Source organism: Malania oleifera, chromosome 7, assembly GCF_029873635.1.
Source record: "Malania oleifera isolate guangnan ecotype guangnan chromosome 7, ASM2987363v1, whole genome shotgun sequence".
In the NCBI taxonomy this organism is placed as follows: domain Eukaryota; kingdom Viridiplantae; phylum Streptophyta; class Magnoliopsida; order Santalales; family Ximeniaceae; genus Malania; species Malania oleifera.
In genome coordinates this window covers 111,891,390-111,912,373 of record NC_080423.1, presented here as the reverse complement: position 1 = coordinate 111,912,373, position 20,984 = coordinate 111,891,390, and the positions used below count along the sequence as shown (strand labels likewise).

At 34.6% G+C, this 20,984-nt stretch overlaps 1 protein-coding gene across 1 annotated transcript in view; it reads left to right on the top strand.

Moving 5' to 3' along the window:
• The first annotated feature begins 15,215 nt into the window (after positions 1-15,215).
• The window catches only part of LOC131160361 (uncharacterized), a 47,334-nt gene continuing 41,565 nt past the window's right edge, over positions 15,216-20,984 (top strand). The window contains exon 1 of the mRNA XM_058115983.1: positions 15,216-15,930. Within this exon, the coding sequence (XP_057971966.1) occupies positions 15,290-15,930 (641 nt within the window). The 5' untranslated portion in view covers positions 15,216-15,289. The remainder of the gene's footprint in view (positions 15,931-20,984) is intronic.

The following is a 20,984-nucleotide window of genomic DNA, read 5'->3' as shown; positions in this document are numbered from 1 at the left end:
GTTTCAATGTTGAGGAAGTGCGTCGCAGACCCTTCTCATATCATCAGTTATAGTGAATTGGAGTTCAGTGATTTACTAGTCTATGAGGCGGTGCCCGTGCAGATTCTAGACAAAAGAGAACAGGAATTACGTAGTAAGAAGATTCCTCTAGTAAAAATTCTATGGAGGAATCATGCAATAGAAGAGGCTTCTTGGGAGCTCAAGAAGCAGATCAAACGGAAATATCCGTAACTATTCCCAGAAGTTTAAATGTAATTAGAAAATGTAAATAAATATGTAGTTTTCATTTGCAAGCACATGTAATCTTCTAGTAGTAAGAGGTATTTTAGTTTTGGGGGAAATTTTCTTTTGTATATGTAATCTCCTAAGACTTGAAATGTAACCACGGTATTCCTCCACCATAAGTGAGGGTAAGTAATAAAATACGTAGATCATTTTGCCTAATAAGGGATGATGAATTATATGAATAGTAAATTTCGAGGACGAAATTTTATAAGGAGGGGAGAATGTGACAACCCGAATAAAAATGGTATTTAAAATAATAAAGAGGAAGGGAAATTATCAGAGGCCTCATCGACGAAGCCAAATTTCGTCGACGAGGAAATACTGAGAGAGGTTTTGAGCAGTCTGAATTTTGTTGACAAGGAGTGGGTTTCATCGACGAAATTATTGAAGGACTCGTCGACGAGATGACGTGTCTCGCCGACGAATCTGACCCTATAAATAGTAGAAATCCGGAATTAAACGTGAAAATTAAGAAAAAATCTCACTCTCTCTCTCTCTCTCTCTCCCTATGGTTTCTCTCTCTTCGATTTCAGGTCGGATTTCCGTCGGTTCGACAATCTGAAGACACCAGGACGCTCATAGGGAAGTTCTCTCCAAATTTGCTGGAGCGAATCGTTGGTGAAAGTAAGTTGGAAATCATCCTTGAATTGAGGTAAGGCTTTTAAAGCCAAATTTGGTCTTACGGTAGTTGTAGGAAATGATATACACATGAAAATACTGAAGTTTAGTACAGGGAGTTTTTATTTTCAGGGTATTGAGCAGGAAATCCTAGGGGTGTTAGACTAGGATATTTTGGGGGCTTTCTCAATAGTCAGGTAAGGGAATAAATTAAAGTAGTTATTTTCCATGCAAATTATTATTATGTATGAGTAAATTTACTTTCAGAAAAGCATGTATTATATCTATATATTACGAAAGAAATTATACATTTGGGAAAAATACTGCTAATATGTTGAAATGAATATATATGTATGAGATGTCAAAAACTATGATTTTAGAATACAATGTATGGTTTTATATAGAAAATGTGTGGCATGAATATTATTTTACGTGAAAAATATCATGATATGACAATGATATGAATGAAATATGTTTTGAGAAATTATGAAAGAACACAGTACATTATGATGCTGAAAATACATGATAAATTGATTATTTTTAGAATGATATACAGATATGAAATGATTTCGGTGCGAGGCCGTATTGATGTATGATTTCAGCGTGAGGTCGTATTTATGTATGATTTCAGTGCGAGGCCGTATTTACGTATGATTTCGGCACGAGGCCATATTTATGAAACAATCGGCATGAGGCTGTATTTATGAAACGATCGGCACGAGGCCATATTTATGAAACGATCAGCACGAGGCTGTATTTATGAAATAATCTGCGCGAGGTCATATTTATAAAATTATGAAAGATGTTATATTATTATGTATTATATGTTATCAGAACCCGGATGTTAGTTTAGTTCAGTTCAAGAGCACGGTACCGTAGCTATATAGATCAGATATCTATGTTCAGACTTGTGCTAACCATCCCACGAGGAGATGGGAGATGGAAAGTGGATGTGACTTTCAGTGTAGAGTTGTAGACGTCCACTTGGAAGTCCGGACCAGGGTGTGGTGGGTCCACCGTACTTACAAACATATTTGACTCGGCAGTGATCGGCCAGCCATTGTCGGGTCCCGCCTTCGGGCTGCACAATTTGTCATAGGGGGTAATACATGACATCAGCTAGCTATTCATCCTGGGTATGTTTTCAGCATTATCAGATATAACAGACGATTTATGAATGATATGAGTTACTAGAAAAATATGAAAGTATATGATGATTCAGTATGTTATGAAGAATGCTTACAGATATATGAAATGTTAGTATATGTATGACTGCATTATATATTCATGTTGCCACACAGCTGTATTTAGTTTATTTTCCCTTACTAAGAAGTGTCTCACCCCCGAACATTAAATGATTTTCAGGAAACCCAAAGAGACCGGCGGGTCAAGGCCGCCGTTGAGTGAGTTGAGCTTCCCTACTAGAAGGGTAAGCGCTGATCTAGGATCAGGAGATTTTTGTTATACGATCCCAGGGTTATTTTGATGTTTTGAAGATTGTATATAAATACAGTATTTTGGTGATATAGTAAACTCTGGTATTATGTTTTATGGTTGGATAATTGAGATTTATTTTTACTGCTGTTTAGGTTTTCGCTGTTCATGTCAAGCTATCCCCGCTACCCATGGGTTCGAGTTGATATTATTATTATTTATGTTTATCAAGTGATAAGTTAAGCATGACGTTACAGTTTGGTATCAGAGCCTAGGATGCTAGGTTCTGTAGACTTTAGAGTGCAGCAGTAATAATACCAGAGTATAGGATAAGGGAATTTGAGGTCTGGTTTTGTAGTATAGATGCAGGACTTCCGTGGTGGTTTGTGTGATTTTCCTGGGGTGACAATTTCAGGAAATTCATTTTAAACTATCGTCGTGTTGGGTATCTAGGTTGCAGGATTGAACCTTGAATTATGATAGATTTCAGGTGTATACAATATTAGCTAGCTATCCATTTAGGGGAGAATTTCAATATTATACAGATGTAGTAGATAATTTACATGTATACAAAAGTTTATTATGACACAGTATGCTTATGTTGAGAAATTAAATATGATTTTACCAGACTTAAATAAGTAGGAGTATAGATTTTCCTTGACTTATCAAATACAGTTAATTATGTTATAGTTAATTATGTACATTATATGTTTATAACACAATAGAACTTATGTTTCCACACACTGGTGATAATCTATCCCACTTACTGAGAGGTGTCTCACCCTAGAATTCAAACATTTCATTAAATTCAGATAGACGAGCGAAGCGAGCTTCGAGATAGAGGAGACTTTAGTACGACCCTAGTTTCAGGGTAAGTGTTTGAGCTGGGATTTACGTTTTGTGTAATCCCTAGGATATTTCTATGAATTTTGGGGATGTATATGTGTAATTATAGAGATAGTAGAACTTTGGTATTGTATATAAGGTTCAGGTATATCATGTTTTCTGCTGCATAGATGGTACGTATTTATGGACAAGTATATGCCCGATACCCCTCTTTGGGTCCGGGTTGACTTTGTTTATATTTTGTGGTTTCAGAGTTTATGTAAATATTTATATATTTCAGGTCAATACAATGGGGAAGAAGGTTTATTTGCCCAGTTTTATTATTCAGTGGATGTTTATGAAAACCACTAGGCATAGGATCATAATGCCATACGGGGGAATTCCGAACAGACTTTTTGTTAAATTGGGAGTCAGCAAGGTGCATTCATTGCTAGTGAAAAGGAAAACCACATATGTTTTCTCCTCCACTACAGTGAAGCAAATGGGGTACGAGTTAGTAGGAAATGTTTGGTTAGCACAGGCCCTAGCCCATAGGAGATTAGGAGATCCGCTTGGTGCTCCACAAAACCAGCCTCAACAACCTGGACAGCCATCCAATGCCGATATCATGGCTGCCATTGAAAGACTCTCCAAATATTTTAATGAATTTAAGGAATCTACAGACTCTCGGTTCATCATGATCCATAATGATTTTAAAGAGTTTGCAGCTTCTTCTAATTCGCAGTTCATCTTTGTTGACTCAACGAGTCCAATATGGTTTTGATAATGACAAATCACTTGGTATTTGATTTGTACATGGAGTTTGTGAACGGAAACTATATTAAGCATTCATGGAAGGATAACGAGTCGTGGAAGCCATAAAGTAAATCTTACATATCTTGGAAAGATCCATGGAACTCAAAGAGTACGAGAATCAAGATGCAAGCGGCAAAGTTCAAGAACGTCATGGGAATGGGTACTTAGAACTCATGTATTTATATTTTCATATGATTTAATTTGAGGTTCAACATACACCCTAGAATGACTTTAGGACTCATGCATTTCATGAACATTATTATGGGACATTCATGGACTTATAAATATTTTTAAAACCCGGGAAAGTATTTTTATAAAAGAGCCAAGAAAGAGTGTAAAGCTAATTTTTAATTAGAAAGAAAAAATTCAGAAAATGGGAACTTCGGTAGCCTGAACTCAACCTCGATCACCTGAAGAATTTCTTCAGAAGCCTGAATATTAAGTTCAGTTGCCTAAAAAATTAATGGTGAAATATAGAATCTGGCCGAGGTACTACGGTCGCCTAAACTTAGAACTTTGGGTGCCTGAACTAGTCACTTTAGGAGCCTGAACCCCACTTTAGTCGCATGACCCTGTATTCCGGTTGATTTTTCAAAGCTTTAAGGAACTTTAGTAGCTTGGGCCTTTGACCTCAGTTGCCTGAACTTGTGGGAAAACTTAAAATTTTAATTTTTATTGAGTAAACACGCGATCTATCTTTTGATCCAAGGGTCAAAATTGATTATAAGGGTTAAGCACCTATTTATACTGAATATCTAAACTCTAGAGTGTTAGTAAAGTTCAATGAGAAGAAAAGAGAACACCTTTTGAAAGAAGATTGAGAACTTTGAACACTTTGCTATACGATTGCCTGCACTCTAGCTCATACTCATCAAGCTTAGGCAAATCTACTCCGGAAATCAAAGGGGATTTATTTACACATCTTGATTTCAACTTGGTATTAAGGTTTGGTTAATCCATTTAGAGTTTTTCAAGAGATTCTCATATCATCATCTGTTATTGAATATCTTTAGAGAAGATTGATATTGAGTTTTCATATTCATATAAAGATTGTCTTTGACAAGTTCAATACTTGAGAAAGTTTTTCATTGGCTATTGATTAAAGAGTTATCATTCAAGTTTGTTCTTAGTTAAAGACTTGATATTTTGGATATTTCTAAACTAGTTGATTAGATATCCTAAGAAGTGCATAACTATATCTATACATATTGAAGGATATTTTCTGAAAATCATATATTAAGTTTTTGATCTTTGGTATTCTCATCATATATATATATATACATTAAGTCAAATACTGTGACGACCTGCTTAATTTTCCCATTTTTTTTCCATAAATATGATATCACAAATCCCAATAGATCATAATCCACCTGGACCCGTGGGTACTAGGGATATATCAGTAACACAGTGCGGAAGCCTAAACAGCAGGAAACATATAATCATAATATTATAAATACAAAACATCCATCACATTACTATAAATACCAGAGTCACTATATCCACTGTATTCCAGTATATACACCCCAAAACAAAATCTAGGGACATTTCCCACAAAATCCAACTGTCCCTACTAAAACTTACCCTTCAAAAAGGGCGGACAACAACTCTAGATCAGCGGGGCTTTTCCCGCTCTCCTATCTGGGGCTCTTGAAAAGTTTATAAAATTTTGGGGTGAGACACCTCTTAGTAAGGGAAATAAACTAATACCAGTGTGTGACAACATGAGTATTTCGTGTTATACATACGCCATACTGAACATATTCAGTAACTGTTATATCAAATCTGGGAAAACATATATATCATTAAAACATAGCAGAACATACTATATTTTCATAAACATATTTCATCTCATATAATAATAAATACAAAAATATTCCTGGTAGGCTAGCTGACTGTTGTCATGTATTACCCCCACATGACTAGGTTGTGTGACCCGAAGGTGGGACCTGACAATGGTTGACCGACCACTGCCAAGTCAAAAGTACAGTCTGTAAGTTTGATGGGTCTGCCTGACCTGGTCCGTACACCAGAGGTGCTCACATACTTCTTAAAACCACATCGACCATCCAATCTCACACCACTTCGTACAGCGGCGTTAACACAAATATCATGATAACGAAGACCATGGACACATAGCAACGGTACCATGCAAGTGCTAGCCTAAACCAAGCCAACCAGGTTCTAATATCATATAACATATACTGAAACTGTGATACATGTATATTTCATATCATTAATTATCAAATCAATCATGTTATTTTGCATATATACGTATATCATGAAAATCGTCGGCCCGTACGCTGGCAAATCATAGCACAGCCTGTACGCTGGCAAATCACATTCATAACTCGGCCCGTACGCCGGCAAAATATATCCATAGCTCAACCCGTACGCTGGCAAAATATATCCATAGCTCAACTCGTACGTAGGCAAAATATATCCATAACTCAGCCCATACGCTCGCAAATCATAGCACATAGCACGACCCGTACGCCGGCAAAATATATAAAAATCTCGGCCCGTACGCCGGTTTTTCATTATAAAAATCCATATCATAATCATATTTCCAAATAACAGTATTTCATAACATTTTATACTCATGCCACACTAACTGATTTTTCGCATATTCAACATATGATCATTTTCAACAATATTTTACCAAATATAAATCATATATAAATATATTTATTTTCTAGAAATCAAATGCTATATATATATACATACATTTTCTCAAGAAGAACTAGTTTATTTATCCCCTTACCTGATTCCTGAAAAGCCCCTAAGAAAATCTGCCCCGCACTCGCAGGGTTCTTAACTCAACACCCTGGAAACAATATTCCTCAAAACTAAAGTTCAATATTCTAAGCGTATAACACTTTCCTCAACTGTCAAAAATTCAAATATTGAGTAGAAAGTCTTACCCATGATTTGTGATGGTTTCCACCTTACTTTCACCAATGATCCGCTCTGGCAGATTTGTAGAGAACTATCCTAGAAGCGTCGTGGTGGCTTCGAATTGTCGATCCAGTGAAGATCTAGCCTGAAATCGAAGAAAGAGAAAGAGAGAACTGAAGTGGAGAGAGAGAGGAGAGAGATTTCTTAATTTGAAAGTAAAAATCTGGATTTTATATATTTATAGAACTAAATTCGTCAACGAGCCACATCATTCGTTGATGAATCCTTTAATAAATTCATCGACGAAATTCAGTCCTCGTCGACGAAATTCAGTCGGCTCAAATATCTGTCGGTATTTCTTCATCGACAAAATTCATTCTTCGTCGACGAATTCTCTTAAACGCTCGTCGACAAATCCCCTGTATTCATCGACGAATTTTCTTATACCTGCGTCGATGAATCCCCTGTATTCATCGACGAAGTCGACTTCCTCCTTCTGTTATTGTCTCCATTCCCCTTCCTTTTTATTATTTAAATCCCATTATTATTCGGGTCGTTACAAATACTTCCAAGATCACATTGAGATTGAAATTTTGAGAGAAATATTGTTTTTGACAAAGTGTGTTTCAAATCTTTGCAATCTTCAAAGTTGTTTTTGTATTCAAAGATTTAACCTAAGTTCTCCAAAGTATTGAGTTATATAAATATTTTTAGGAGATTTGATAAAAAGGGATTTCTGTGTTGAAGCAAATCATTCATAAACGATTGTATCGTTTCATACATTCTGAGTTTCAAGTTTCATCATATGATTATGTGTTAAGAATTTGAGTTGTACTCACTAGCTTTTGTTGGAAGAAATTTTGAGTGTTTTACAGATTTCATTGTATTCACAATTCGGCTTATGAACCGGGTTTGAGGAGAGAGTTGTATCTCTTGTAAGCAGCGAAGTAGGAGGGAGCTGTACCTCTTGTAAGCAGCGGATTGTAAGGAAAGCTCCGCCCCAATTTAAGGAGCAGAGATTATAGTGGAATCCTTGAATGGGTTGCTCAAGGCGAGGACGTAGGCTGAGTTAGCCAAACCTTGTAAAATTGTGTTTGTTTTCTCTCTTCCCTTAACTCTTTACTTTCCGCACTACATTTCATTATTCTTATTGCATGTGTATGTTGAATAACTCTACACAAACTTAATTGGGTAAAGAGAACTCATTGATAAAATAAATTCAATTCAGTCATAAATCCTTGCAATTGATTTGGTAAATATAAAAATATGGATTAAATGGTAAATAGGTTTAAAGAAATTAAAATACCCAATTCACCCCCCCTCTTGAGATTACACCTTAATCAATAATCTCCATCCAAGACAACTTCAAAGACTATGCAGTATCTACAGAGAACAAGTTCACGGACATTCAGAATGATTTCATTAAGCTCACGGACATACTGCAATCCAATTTTACCATTATTAATGACCGTTTCAATGACTTGGAAGGGAAACATCTTATGGATATCAGCGGCAGTGAAGCAGGGTCATCCGATGGAGAGCACAATGATGGTGAGGACTAGGCTGCATATTTAAGGGGGAGCAGCTTCCTGTGTTCAACTTATAAACATTTTGAACTTTTATGGGTCTGTAATTTTTAGACACTAACTTGATCATACTATTTTATATTTTTATGCACAACTGAATATTTCTATCCACACCTTGCTTAACGTTTATATTATTTGATGAATGGTTTATATTTTGAAATGAACTATTATTGGCTATATCGAATTGTGGATACCATCCGCATGGTTGATGCAGAATGCATGCAGCAGAAAGGCATAGGGTACTTACATGCTAATTATATTGAATGTCATCTGCACGACTGATGCAAAATCTTGTGAATTGCATGCTGCTAGTTGATCTAGCTTGTTGCATGTTTGGATTGAACATCATTTGCATGACTGATGCAGATTTGTGAAGTGCATGCTGTAGAAACAACTAGGCTTTTGGTGCATGTCCTTGTGAACTGCATAATGGAAAAATGAACTACTTACAAACGACATGTTGTTCAATTTTTGTTAAAATAAAATTTTCCTAAAATGTTCTACATCATATACATGTTCTATGCTCTTAGGAAAATCTAATTCATGGACACCATTTGGTCTAATCCTTGTATTCTAAACATCATTAAGGACCTAAATGGTTAATCAAGTTGTTTTAAATCCCATAATTGATTATAGTCCATAAAGTATGAGTAAATGCATAACATAGGGAAAGTTTTCATTTCACACTCACTCAATTGAGTTATTGAACTCCAACAGTATAACTATTACATGATAATTTGATATAGTCTTGATTGGCTATCATATGCTGATAGAAATGCAATATGCAGTGTGATTGTGTACTGAATGATTATAATATACTGCATGATGATTTTTTTTTTAAATGATGGAAATATGATGAATGACTTGATAAATGAACCTCATCCTTAATTGAAAATGCATAAGCATATATAGGGGAGTTGAGCTCCATCATTAGAGAGCTGGCATAAATTTAACTATCTTATGGACTCATGTGCATCAGATTATCATTATTGTTTTTATTTTTGAGTCTTGAGGCTCTTCTAGAAGCCATGAATATTATATCCTACTTAAATGGATTTATAAATTGATATGGATTGCTCTTGGTATTTATGAACACCTTGCATGACTTAATTTTAGTTTTCTGATGCATGTGTGTTCTATGGTAATGATTTTTACTGGTTGGATACAAATGACTTAATAAATATCCAGTAGAATTGCTTAATAGGATTAAACTCATAGCTTATACTCATTAGCACACCTCATGAAATCAATCCTTGACGAGTATAAGTGATTGATAGCATGTAAGCTAGCTTTCAAATAGAAAAAAGGGGAGCTTCTGAAATTAAAATTCCATCTTTTTACGTTCATCCAATTTTTGGCTTAGATTTGTATTGAGCTTGTTGTGGCATGTATGTTTAGCATAATGATCTCTTTTTGCTCACAATAAATCTTAATTGAAAATGTGTTGCTTAGGCACAATTATCCTAGGCCTAGCCATATGATGTTGCATTAAATTGTCTAATATTTAGGATCTATATGGTTGTTTTTTCTGGTTAAAATATGAAATGTTTTTTTCTTAAATGTTTACCAGAAAAATTTAAACTTGCTTGATCTTAGTGCTAAAATTATTATATATAGCAAGCATAGTTCCTTGTACTTGTTGATAATATCATAAAGGGAAACTTTTGGAATGAAATCTTTATGACAAGAAATTAACCTATAAAAGATAAATCTCTTCTCTTGCTTCAAGCTCAAAGGCATTCATGACATGTGCTAGTTCCTAAAATTTAATTTTTGACATGAATTTCAAAAATTTGGAGGGTTTTGTTATTTAAATGATCTTCTTGAAAAAGGGAGTTGTTTCAGCCTTTTTGTTGATGACAAAAGGGGGAAAAGGTTTATGAGCAAAATTTTTAATTTTTTTCTTTTATAATTGGCATCCTCCTACCCTTTTGTTATTCACAATTGGAAATGATTTTAAACTAAACTATAGACATGATACTTGTTGCAACATTATAATCATTTATGTATCATGTGACTTTGCTTTTTAACTGAATATTTTTCAAAGTCTACTTCAATACAAAATGCACATTGAACTAAACTAAACTTAAATTCTCAACTTAAAAATTCTAAAGTCTTCATTTCAAATATGCTTGAATTATATTGACAATTATTTTAAAAATTATACATATTGTAAGGGGGAGTCTTGTCAGGCAGACCTCATTTCGTTCATATGTTTGTCATCATCAAAAATGGGGAAATTGTTGACTTTTTGAGTCCTATCCCGTTTTGATAATGATAAAGCACAACATCTCATTTGTGCGCTAAGTGTATGAATACATTTACTTTTCTGTTAGCACAAGTGACCGATGCAAAATGGAAGTCATGAAGTACTTACACGATCACATCAATTGACACATTCCATGGATTTGTAAAGAGCAAAGCTTGAAGACCTTACATTTTTCAGTTGTATTGTTATTAGGTTTCAATTGTGCATGCATGATTTTTGATTTAAATTAAAGCTCTTACCTGACCTTAGATTGACCTTCAGAACTCCAATTTACATGAAAAACCTTTTTACTCAAAATGGTTAACTTACACAAAAAGGTTTGAAATGGTTTTGAAATAAAAAACTGGCCACCCGTCGACCGAATCATATAGCTCGGTTGACTAGTGCTCATACAAAGATGATCCGGTAGATTGGATCATAATCCTAGTTGATTGAACCGCGCTAAAAAGGAAATCGCCCTTTGGTCGGTCGACCATACCTCGGGTCTACCAGTACCAGCCTCTTGAGTTGAAGCAATTTTGAGCTCCTAATGGTCATAAAAATTTGAAATAAATTATTATTATTATAATACTCAATGGTCATACAACAACCATATTTCAAATTTGCCTATAACTATCAAGCCATTTCACTTGGAAGGTTAGAGAATTACATTGAAAGTTTACTTGAATATCTTTTGATTCTTAAGCCCATTTTATACTTTTTTTAGCATCAAAATCAAATTTCTCCTACTTTATTTTTAAAGTACTTTTTGGAGAAAATCCTTTGGGTTATTCAATAGAGTTTTGAGCATATATTCAACTCATATATACTTACGTGAAAAGCTTCTCATTCTTGATTTATCAAAGGTCAATCTTGAGGAAAATCATTTTCCATATTCTCATTTTTCTTGCAAAATATTTTTTGAGAGAAAACCACAACTCTACTAAGCTTCAAATTTCAAATCATTTGGGAGTGCATTTAGAAACTTTATCATTGTACAAATCAGCTTTTGAGGAAACATCTTCTTGTCCGCAAAAATCATTTTTCAAATTAGCTTTTCGCTGTTCGGGTTGTGAACCGTGCCAAGTGAGGGTACATCACTTGAAGAGATATCTCCGCCTAAAAGGAGTAATTACGGTGTGAACTGTACCAAACGAGGGGATATCACTTTGAGAGGCTTCTCTGCCTATAAGGAGGGAATACGGTTCGGGTTTGAACCGTGTTAGACGTGGAGTATCGTTTGGAGAGGTTGGTCCGCCTATAAGGACTGGTGTGACGGGTGGCTCCGCCCGATTTGAAGGAGTGGTATAGTGGAAATTCTTGGGTGGTTTACTCAAGGCGAGGATAGCCGAAACTCATAAAAATCTTGGTGTCATTCTCTCTCTCTCTCTCTTATCTTATTTATATTTTTGTCTTGATTGGTTTACATATAAGCTATATTTTTTGAATGGGATATTATTGGTGAATCAATCAAAGTAATTAGCCAAAATTTTAAAAATTCAATTCACCCCCTATTGGGATTACACAAATTCTCACAGGATGAGTGATATAACATTGAAAACAAATTAAGGAATGAACATATTCGAGATAAGTTAGGTGTAACTCCTATAGAAGTTAAGATAAGGGAGGGACGACTCGGATGGTATGGACACTTGCAAGGTAAGCCACATAGTGCAATAGTGATAAAGAGTGAGTTAGTTACTATGTGGGCAGTATAATAGGTGGGGTAGACCTAAAATAACTTTGAAGGAGATAGTGAGTAAGGATTTAACATCCTCAAAATTTGCCAAAATAAATGATCCATGATCGCACAAATTGGCGGAAAATGATTCATAGACCCAATCCTACCTAGTGGGACTTAAGGTTTAGTCTTGTTATTATTGTTGTTGTATTTGATTATACTTTGCATATTATATTTTATCTTATATTTTATCAATATTATATTTTAATATATAATTTATTTAATGTAAATAAAAATATCATATTTTATAACACTATAACATAATTTATTATTTAATATAAAATAATAATATAATAAAACAACCACCATAGTATTATATTTTATTACATAATAGTATTTTATTTTCTTTTATATATTATATATTTAATAAAATTTACTATTATGTTTCTGTGTTAATAATATTGATATATTAATTAATAATATAATAAAACAACCACCGTAGCATTATATTTCACTAAACAATAGTATTTTATTTTTATTTTTTTCCATATTATGTAATTAATGAGTTTTACTATTCTATATTTGTATTAATAATATCAATAATATTAATTTATTTTAAATAATTCAAATTTGTTAAATCTTTACTCAAAATCTTATTTCAAGTTATTTTAGATCTAACCCTATCATTTCTATTACCCTCACAGTAACTATCACTACCAATTTTATTGCACCTTAGTAACTAACTAACTTTTCCTCACTAGTGGACTATGTAACTTACTTTGCAAGTACTTAAACCATTTGAGTCATCTTTCTCTTGTCTTATCTTTTATATGAACTATCACTAACTCACAACATTTTTTATTTTAATTTTCCATTTTATAATTTAATATATTTTGCAGTTGTTCTTTGTTTCAAGGACAAAAATGAATGTTTGTTTAATTAAAATTTTAATATTTTTTTTTTCATTTTATAAATATTAACTAAACAGGTTATTGGTTTTCGATTTTTAGTACATGTTTCTGATATTTAAATTTTATATTTTTTCATTTTCATTTTTATATTTTGAAATTGATATCAAATGATCTTTTAAATTTTTAAGGTAGGATTTCTTTGGCTTCCTTGTTGATCTTCCCTATTCTATATAACTTCTCATCAAAGAACTATAAAGCCCTCCTAGTAAATACAACCTTACTATTTGTTATAAAAGGGTATTTTTAAAAGTTAGTTGGAGGTGTATTAGGTATTTGGGACTTTGGGTAATTAGAAATCAAAAAGGAAGAGACAGGGAAAGTGGTAGCAACCTACCTACTCGATTTGAGAGAGTAAGATAAGGATTTCTGTAAAAAATGAAGAGTTGGAATAGAAGATTTTTATACACACACACACACACACACACACACACACACACACACATATATATATATATATATATATATATATATTATTTTATGTTCTTTGTGGAATCATTTTCCACGAGAGGCAATGAGACAAATTTTAGAGTGGTATGCCTAGATCGTGCAGACAAATGGAATTTTTATTGATAATGACCTTTTCAATTATGACCAATATCTTATTACAAGCAATTTTGACAACTTCATGAGATAAAGAGACATTTACCGATTATTCTTTTAATTTTTTTGCCAATCTCAATCTTACGAGTACAAGAAAGGCACTTGGTTGCAGATAAAAATAAAAAAAGATGATTGAACAAAAGGTGAAGAAGTTGGATCTTTTTTGAACAAAACAAGAAAAATAAAGTTTTCTTATATTTTATTATTATTATTATTATTATTATTATTTTTGTTTACATTTTTCATATTTTTCTTATACCTACTATTATTTCTTATATAATTATTGTATCAACTAGAATGTAGAAGATTATAATATGAGTGATTTGGCAGATTTGAATTCTTATACATTCATTCATCAACACAGCTCTTTGTGAAACAAGATGGTGGTTGCGCCTACAGTGGAGGATTCGTGATGGTAATACAGTGGAGGATTCATGGTGGTAATCATGTGGGAATAGCCTTAATGGTAGTTGCGGGGACATGAAGGTGGGCCTTACGGTTAGGGTGATGGCATAGTGACATTTACTACGGCACATTGGTACGCTTGAGTGGATGTGAAGATGGAGAATTAACATTGATTATTTGTTTTTTTTTTTTTTATTGAATTTCGCTGGGTGTCCACAACCGTCAAAGACGTCCGTTTTACGGTCCGCCGCACTGGTCATGACTAATCCCATGCCTTGTAGCGGTGGCCCCACACACACCACAGAGGGGTAAATTTAGGAGCCCGCTGCAAGGATCGAACCCGGTAGGCATTTCTGCTAACCGTCAAGCGGCACTTCCGGAATTCGCCCCTGCGAACTAAGCTACGCCCTGGGGGTAACATTGATTATTTGTTGAACCTTACCAGGGGAGAGAGAGAAAGAGATTGACTCTTGACAGTTGAGATGGCGACAATGGTGAACCAAATCATGTGTGGGGTAACAGACAAATTTTGAGTGTTGAGGGTATAAAAGGGAAAAATATCTAGTTTCTAACATTTGTTTCGTTTCAAATTGAAAGATGATAAGAGAGGGTACGAGTGTCCATAAATTCAAATTTAAAATGAGGTTTATGAAAATTTTAAAATATTCACAAATGTTGTAAAAATTTTAAAATTCTAAGGTCAGTTTTTGTCCATATGGTAAATTTTAGAGATTGATTGTCTTTTTTACATTTTTTTAATAATAATTTTATATTTAGAAGAGTTTTAGATTTATAATTATACTAAATTTGGAGAAGATAAAATATAAAATTATATTAAAATTTGTTTAAATATACATTAAAACACAGTAGGGCTGTGCTCGGGCGTTGCAGGGCATAATGCACCAATCTGTATTATTATTAACCAATGGCTACCCATCTATTTAATTTGCCTTCTACAAAGAGGCTTGCAAATTCATTTCAGTTGAATTCACTCGGAAGAGAGGGGGATCTTGGGCAAGGACGAGGGATGGAGGAGGCAAAGGCGTTGACACAGCAGCAGCAGCAGCAGCTGTTGCTTCAACACCAGCAGCAACAACAGCAGCAGCAACAACTCTTTCTCCTGCAACAACTGCAGCAGCAAAAGCAACATCACCAGCACCAGCACCAGCACCAGCAGCAACAAGCAGCCGCAATGGCTCGCTTCCCCTCCAATATCGATGCTCATCTTCGCCCTCCAGGTCTTATTCACCGACCGCTCACCCTCCAACAGCAGCCGCACCATCAAAACCCTAACCCTAACCCTAGCGCCACTCCCAATGTCATCCAACAACAGCAGCAGCAACAGCAACACCAAGAGCAGCCACTGCTGCTGCAGCAGCAGCAGCAGCAACAACAACAACAAAAGCCCAGCTCCGCCCAGCAGCAGCAGCAGGAGGCGCAGCATCAACAAAGACTGGTTCGACCCGGGAACCCCACTGAGCTCCAGATGGCGTACCAGGACGCCTGGCGCGTCTGCCACCCCGACTTCAAGCGCCCCTTCTCTTCGCTCGAGGATGCCTGCGAGAGGTCAGATTCCCCTTTTGAGGGTTTCATACCCCTTTCTCTCTCCCTGATTGAGTGATTGATTTTAAATTTTCTGACAATATTTGAATGCAGTTAGGATTCTACTTGAATTTACATCCATGCTTCTGTGCCCCATTGTATCTCCTTACTTCTCACTCACGTGTTGCAGATACAAATATACTCTCTTTCTTCTAAATTTTGTTTTACCAAAGTGAAGTTTTAATGATGTTATGAGGGCGACAACATGAATGTATTCACTCCTCGCTAAAGTAAATGCTCTTTCAGTGCAAAATGGATTATGAAATTTCAATTACTAGCCTTTAGTGGGGCATGTGATGGGACAATTGTATTTTTAAGTTGATTTTCTGATACGTGTCATGAAGCAATTTTACTAAATCATTTATCTCCTCTAAAATAAGTTGTAATTTCATCATGATACTCCTTTAATATTCTAGGGAGAGAATTCATTAGTTTGAGTGGAATAATTTCCTATTTTTTTTTGTAGTTTTTGAAGAGATTTTGATTGTTCAAAAGAAAATTTATTTGGAGCCTTATTCAAGTTGATTATCATGTTGGAGCATATTAACTCTTGATATTTCCAATTAAAAGTTTATAATGAGAAATGAATGATGTGGGGCTCTTTAGTTGTTGTCCTATCAAACACGGTATTTTAGGCTGCTTATTGAAAGCATGCGTGCACACTCATTGTCATAGCCAATTTAGTTGATTGTGAACCTATTTCTGCTCATATCTTTTTGCACAGCTAATCATGTATTCATTGAAGACATGGGATTCTTTGACTGTAGCTCTACTAAGAGTGGCAGTGGCAGTGTGGCACTGATTTATATTTGGAGCATAAGTTGGCAATGTTGTAGTGATCGTGCCAATATTGTTGTGCTGTATACCTGCTTATATTTTTCTATTCAAGGTCTCACATGGTTACTAGAATACATTAATACCTCAGCAAACCAAAAATTGATACAAACATGCTGAAAAATGGTGCAGGATTCTTCCTGGTGATCCAAAGTTTTAATTTAATGTCTTCCATATGACATATTTTTATCATTAAAAAATGGAGGATTGTTGCATTATTGTTTTTTCAATCACTGTTGATCTCTTACACCAAAGAAAATAAGTTCAATTTAAAAAAACCTCAGCATCCTTGCTCAAATATGTAAGTGTTAGAATCAATTTAATTTCTTTTTTGGGTTTTGGAAGGAAAAATGACAAGTTTGCGTTATGGAGATGTGGTTTGTTTTGCTGTGTTGTGGGATATTTGGATGGAAAGGAACTATTGCATTTTTAAGGGGAAGAAGACTTTGGGGGCGGGGGGTGATGTGGTGTGCTTGCAAGAAACTAAGGTGGAGATAATGGAGCAGCTCTCAATCAATGACCTTTGGGGTCTAGATACATGTGATTGGATATCCCTTGGAGCAGTAGGTAGCTCAGGAGGTATACTAGTCTTGTTGAAGCCTGGTTTTGTGGATATCCCTTGGAGCAGTAGGCAGCTTAGGAGGTATACTAGTCTTGTCGAAGCCTGGTATTGTGGAATTGTTGGACAACTCAATCAATTGCTTCTCAATCTCTTGATTGTTCAAAAGCACGAATGATGACTTCCAGTGGATTTTCACATGGTTGTATGGCCTAGGTGAAGGACCCTCCAGGTCCCTTTTTTGGAATAAACTGTTTGAGATTAGGAGTAGATGGGATGCTCCTTGGATTATTGGAGGCAATTTCAATATGATTGACCACATAAAAGAAGTTGGGTAGCCTTGAGACCAGTAGCATGAGAGAATTCCTTGACTTTATCCATGTGAATGCCCTTATTTGATCTTCCTCTCATTGGTGGCAACTTCATTTGGTCCAAGTCCAGGGAGTTGCCTTCCTTTTCAAGGATTAGTAGGTTCCTAATTTTAGTTGAATTGGAACTTCATGTTCCTCATGTGATTTACAGTCTACTTCCTAGGTCCATCTAAGATCATTTCCCTATCTCCTTTGACATCAGGGAGTTAAATGGGGGCTACCCCATTTTTCTTCGAGAATATGTGGTTAAAACATGATGGTTTCGGGGAGTTGGTGAAAACTTGGTGGTCTTCTATTGTAGTCATGATGAAGTTTAATTTTTTGCTTGTCTCAAAGCTAAAAGGAATAAAAGGAAAGCTAAAGATATGGAATAGAAACACCTTTGGGAATGTCTAAGCGAAGGAGATTGTTATCCTTAATGGTATTGAAGAGATTGACGAGTAGGAAATAATCTCGGGTTCGATGATGAACAGAGAACCAAAAGATCTACACTTAAGAAGGAATTGTATGAGGTCATTAATCTTGAAGAGATATCTCAACAACAAAAAAAAAACAACAACAAAACCAAGCCTTAGTCCCACTAAGTGGGGTCGGCTATATGAATCCTTTTCCGCCAATTTATGCGATCATGGACCATTTCTTTTGATAGATCTCAAGGATATTAAATTCTTACTCACTATCTCCTCCCAAGTTATTTTAGGTCTACCCTTACCCCTTCTACTGCCCCCCACAGTAACTCAGTCACTCTTCCTCACAGGTGCACTATAAGGCCTACGTTGCAAGTGTCCATACCATCTGAGTAGTCCCTTCCTTATCTTATCTTCTATAGGAGTTACACCTAACTTACCACGAATATGTTCATTCCTTAATTTATCTTTCAATGTTATACCACTCATCCATATAAGCATTCTCATTTTGACAACTTTTACTTTTTGGATATTATGTTTCTTTGTCGCCCAACATTCCGATCCATATAGCATAGCTGGTCTTATAGCTGTCCTATAAAACTTTCCTTTCAATTTTAAGGGTATTCTACGATCACATAGCACACTTGAAGCACTTCTCCATTTTACCAAACCTGCTTTAACTCTGTGCATTACATTATCTTCAATTTCTCCTTCATCTTGCATAATAGATCCAAGGTATCGAAATCTACAAGGGCTATTTATTTCTTCATCATAAAGTTTAACTTTGTCTCCAATATTTCTCCTATCATTACTAAAATTACATTTCATATATTTTGTTTTATTTCTACTTATCCTAAAGCCTCTAGATTCCAAAGCTTCTCTCCATAATTCTAACTCAGCCTCTACTCCATCCCTAGTTTCGTCAATTAATACAATATAATTTGCAAACAACATACACCATGGAACCTCCTTTTGAATACTCTTAGTCAATTAGTCCATCACTAAAGCAAAAAGATAAGGACTCAAAGCAGATCCTTGACGTACACCTATGGTAATTGGAAATTCTCTAGTTTCTCCATCTTTAGTCCTTACACTAGTCATTACTCCATTGTACATATTCTTAATGACATCGGTATACCTACAACATATACCTTTTTTTTCTAAAACCCACCATAGAACTTCCCTAGGTATCCTATCATATGCTTTCTCAAGGTCAATAAATATCATATGTAAGTCCCTCTTCTTTTTCCTAAACTTTTCCATTAATCTTTTTAAAAGATAAATAGCTTCTGTGGTAGATCTCCCAGGCATAAAACCAAATTGATTTTCTGAGATCTTCGTTTCTAACCTTAATCTTTGTTCAACAACTCTTTCCCATAGTTTCATTATATGACTCTAAGTTTAATTCCACGATAGTTATTACAATTTTGAATATCTCTTTTATTTTTATACATAGGTATTAAAGTGCTTTTCCTCCATTCATCTAACATTTTCTTAGTTTTTACAATTGTATTAAATAAATTAATTAACCATATAATTAGCATTTCCAAACTTCAATTGGGATGTTATCCGGTCCCATAGCTTTCCCATTTTTCATCTTATTTATTGCAAACTTAACTTCGTTAACTCTAATTTTGCGAATAAATCTTATATTTTTAGTCTTTCCTCATTTGACAACTCTAAGTTTAAGCCTTCTATTTGGTTTTTGTTAAACAACTTACTAAAGTAACTTCGCCATCTTTCTTTAATATTGTCGTCCTTAACCAAGACAATATCATCCTCACTTTTTATGCATTTTACATTTACTAAGTCCTTGCTCTTCCTTTCTCTAGCTTTAGCAAGTTTCAATATATCTCTTTCCCCTTCTTTTTGTACTTAATTTATCATACAAACTATTAAATGATCTATATTTAGCTTCACTAACGGCCCTTTTTGCATCTTTTCTTGCCTCCTTATATTTTTCAAAGTTATCTCTATTTCTACATTTTTGCCACGTTTTATACCAAATTCTTTTTGTCTTTATGATTTTTTTGTACATCTTTATCCCACAACCAACTTTCTTTGCTATTCGAGAATCTTCCCTTTGATTCACCTAAAATCTCTTTTGCTATCTTTTTAATAGAACTAGCTAATCTATTTCAAAGAGTATTTGTATCTATCCCATCCTCTAAGGTCCAATCCCCATCTTTGATAATTTTATCTTTAAATTTTATTATGTTTTCTCCTTTTAGGTTCCACCATCTAGTTCTCCTACACTGGTTTATTTTATCCATTTTCTTCCATTTTTTAATACATATATCTAACACTAAGACTCTATGTTGTGTGGTTAAGCTTTCACCTGGAATAACTTTACAATCCTTGCATGATAAATGATCTACCCTTCTAGTTAAAAAAAAATCTATTTGACTTCTATTTTGTCCACTTTTAAAGGTTATTAAGTGTTCTTCTCTCTTCTTAAAGCAAGTATTCATTATACTAAAATCATATGACATAGCAAAGTCTAAGATCATCTCCCCTGACTCATTTTTGTCTCCATATCCATATCCTCTATGTATCCTCTCATAATTTTTATTATCTCTTCCAACGTGTCCATTCAGATCTCCTTCTATAAATATTTTCTCAATCCCTGGTATGCCTTGTATAATACTATCCATATCTTCCCAAAATTGTTTCTTAAGATTTTCTGCTAAGCCAGCTTGAGGAGCATAAGCACTAATGATATTTATTATCTCTTGTCCTAATACCATCTTGATTTTTATAATTCTATCCCTTACTCTAGTTACATCCACAACGCTATCTTTTAAGTTTTTGTTGATAATAATGCCTACTCCATTCTTATGTTTTTCT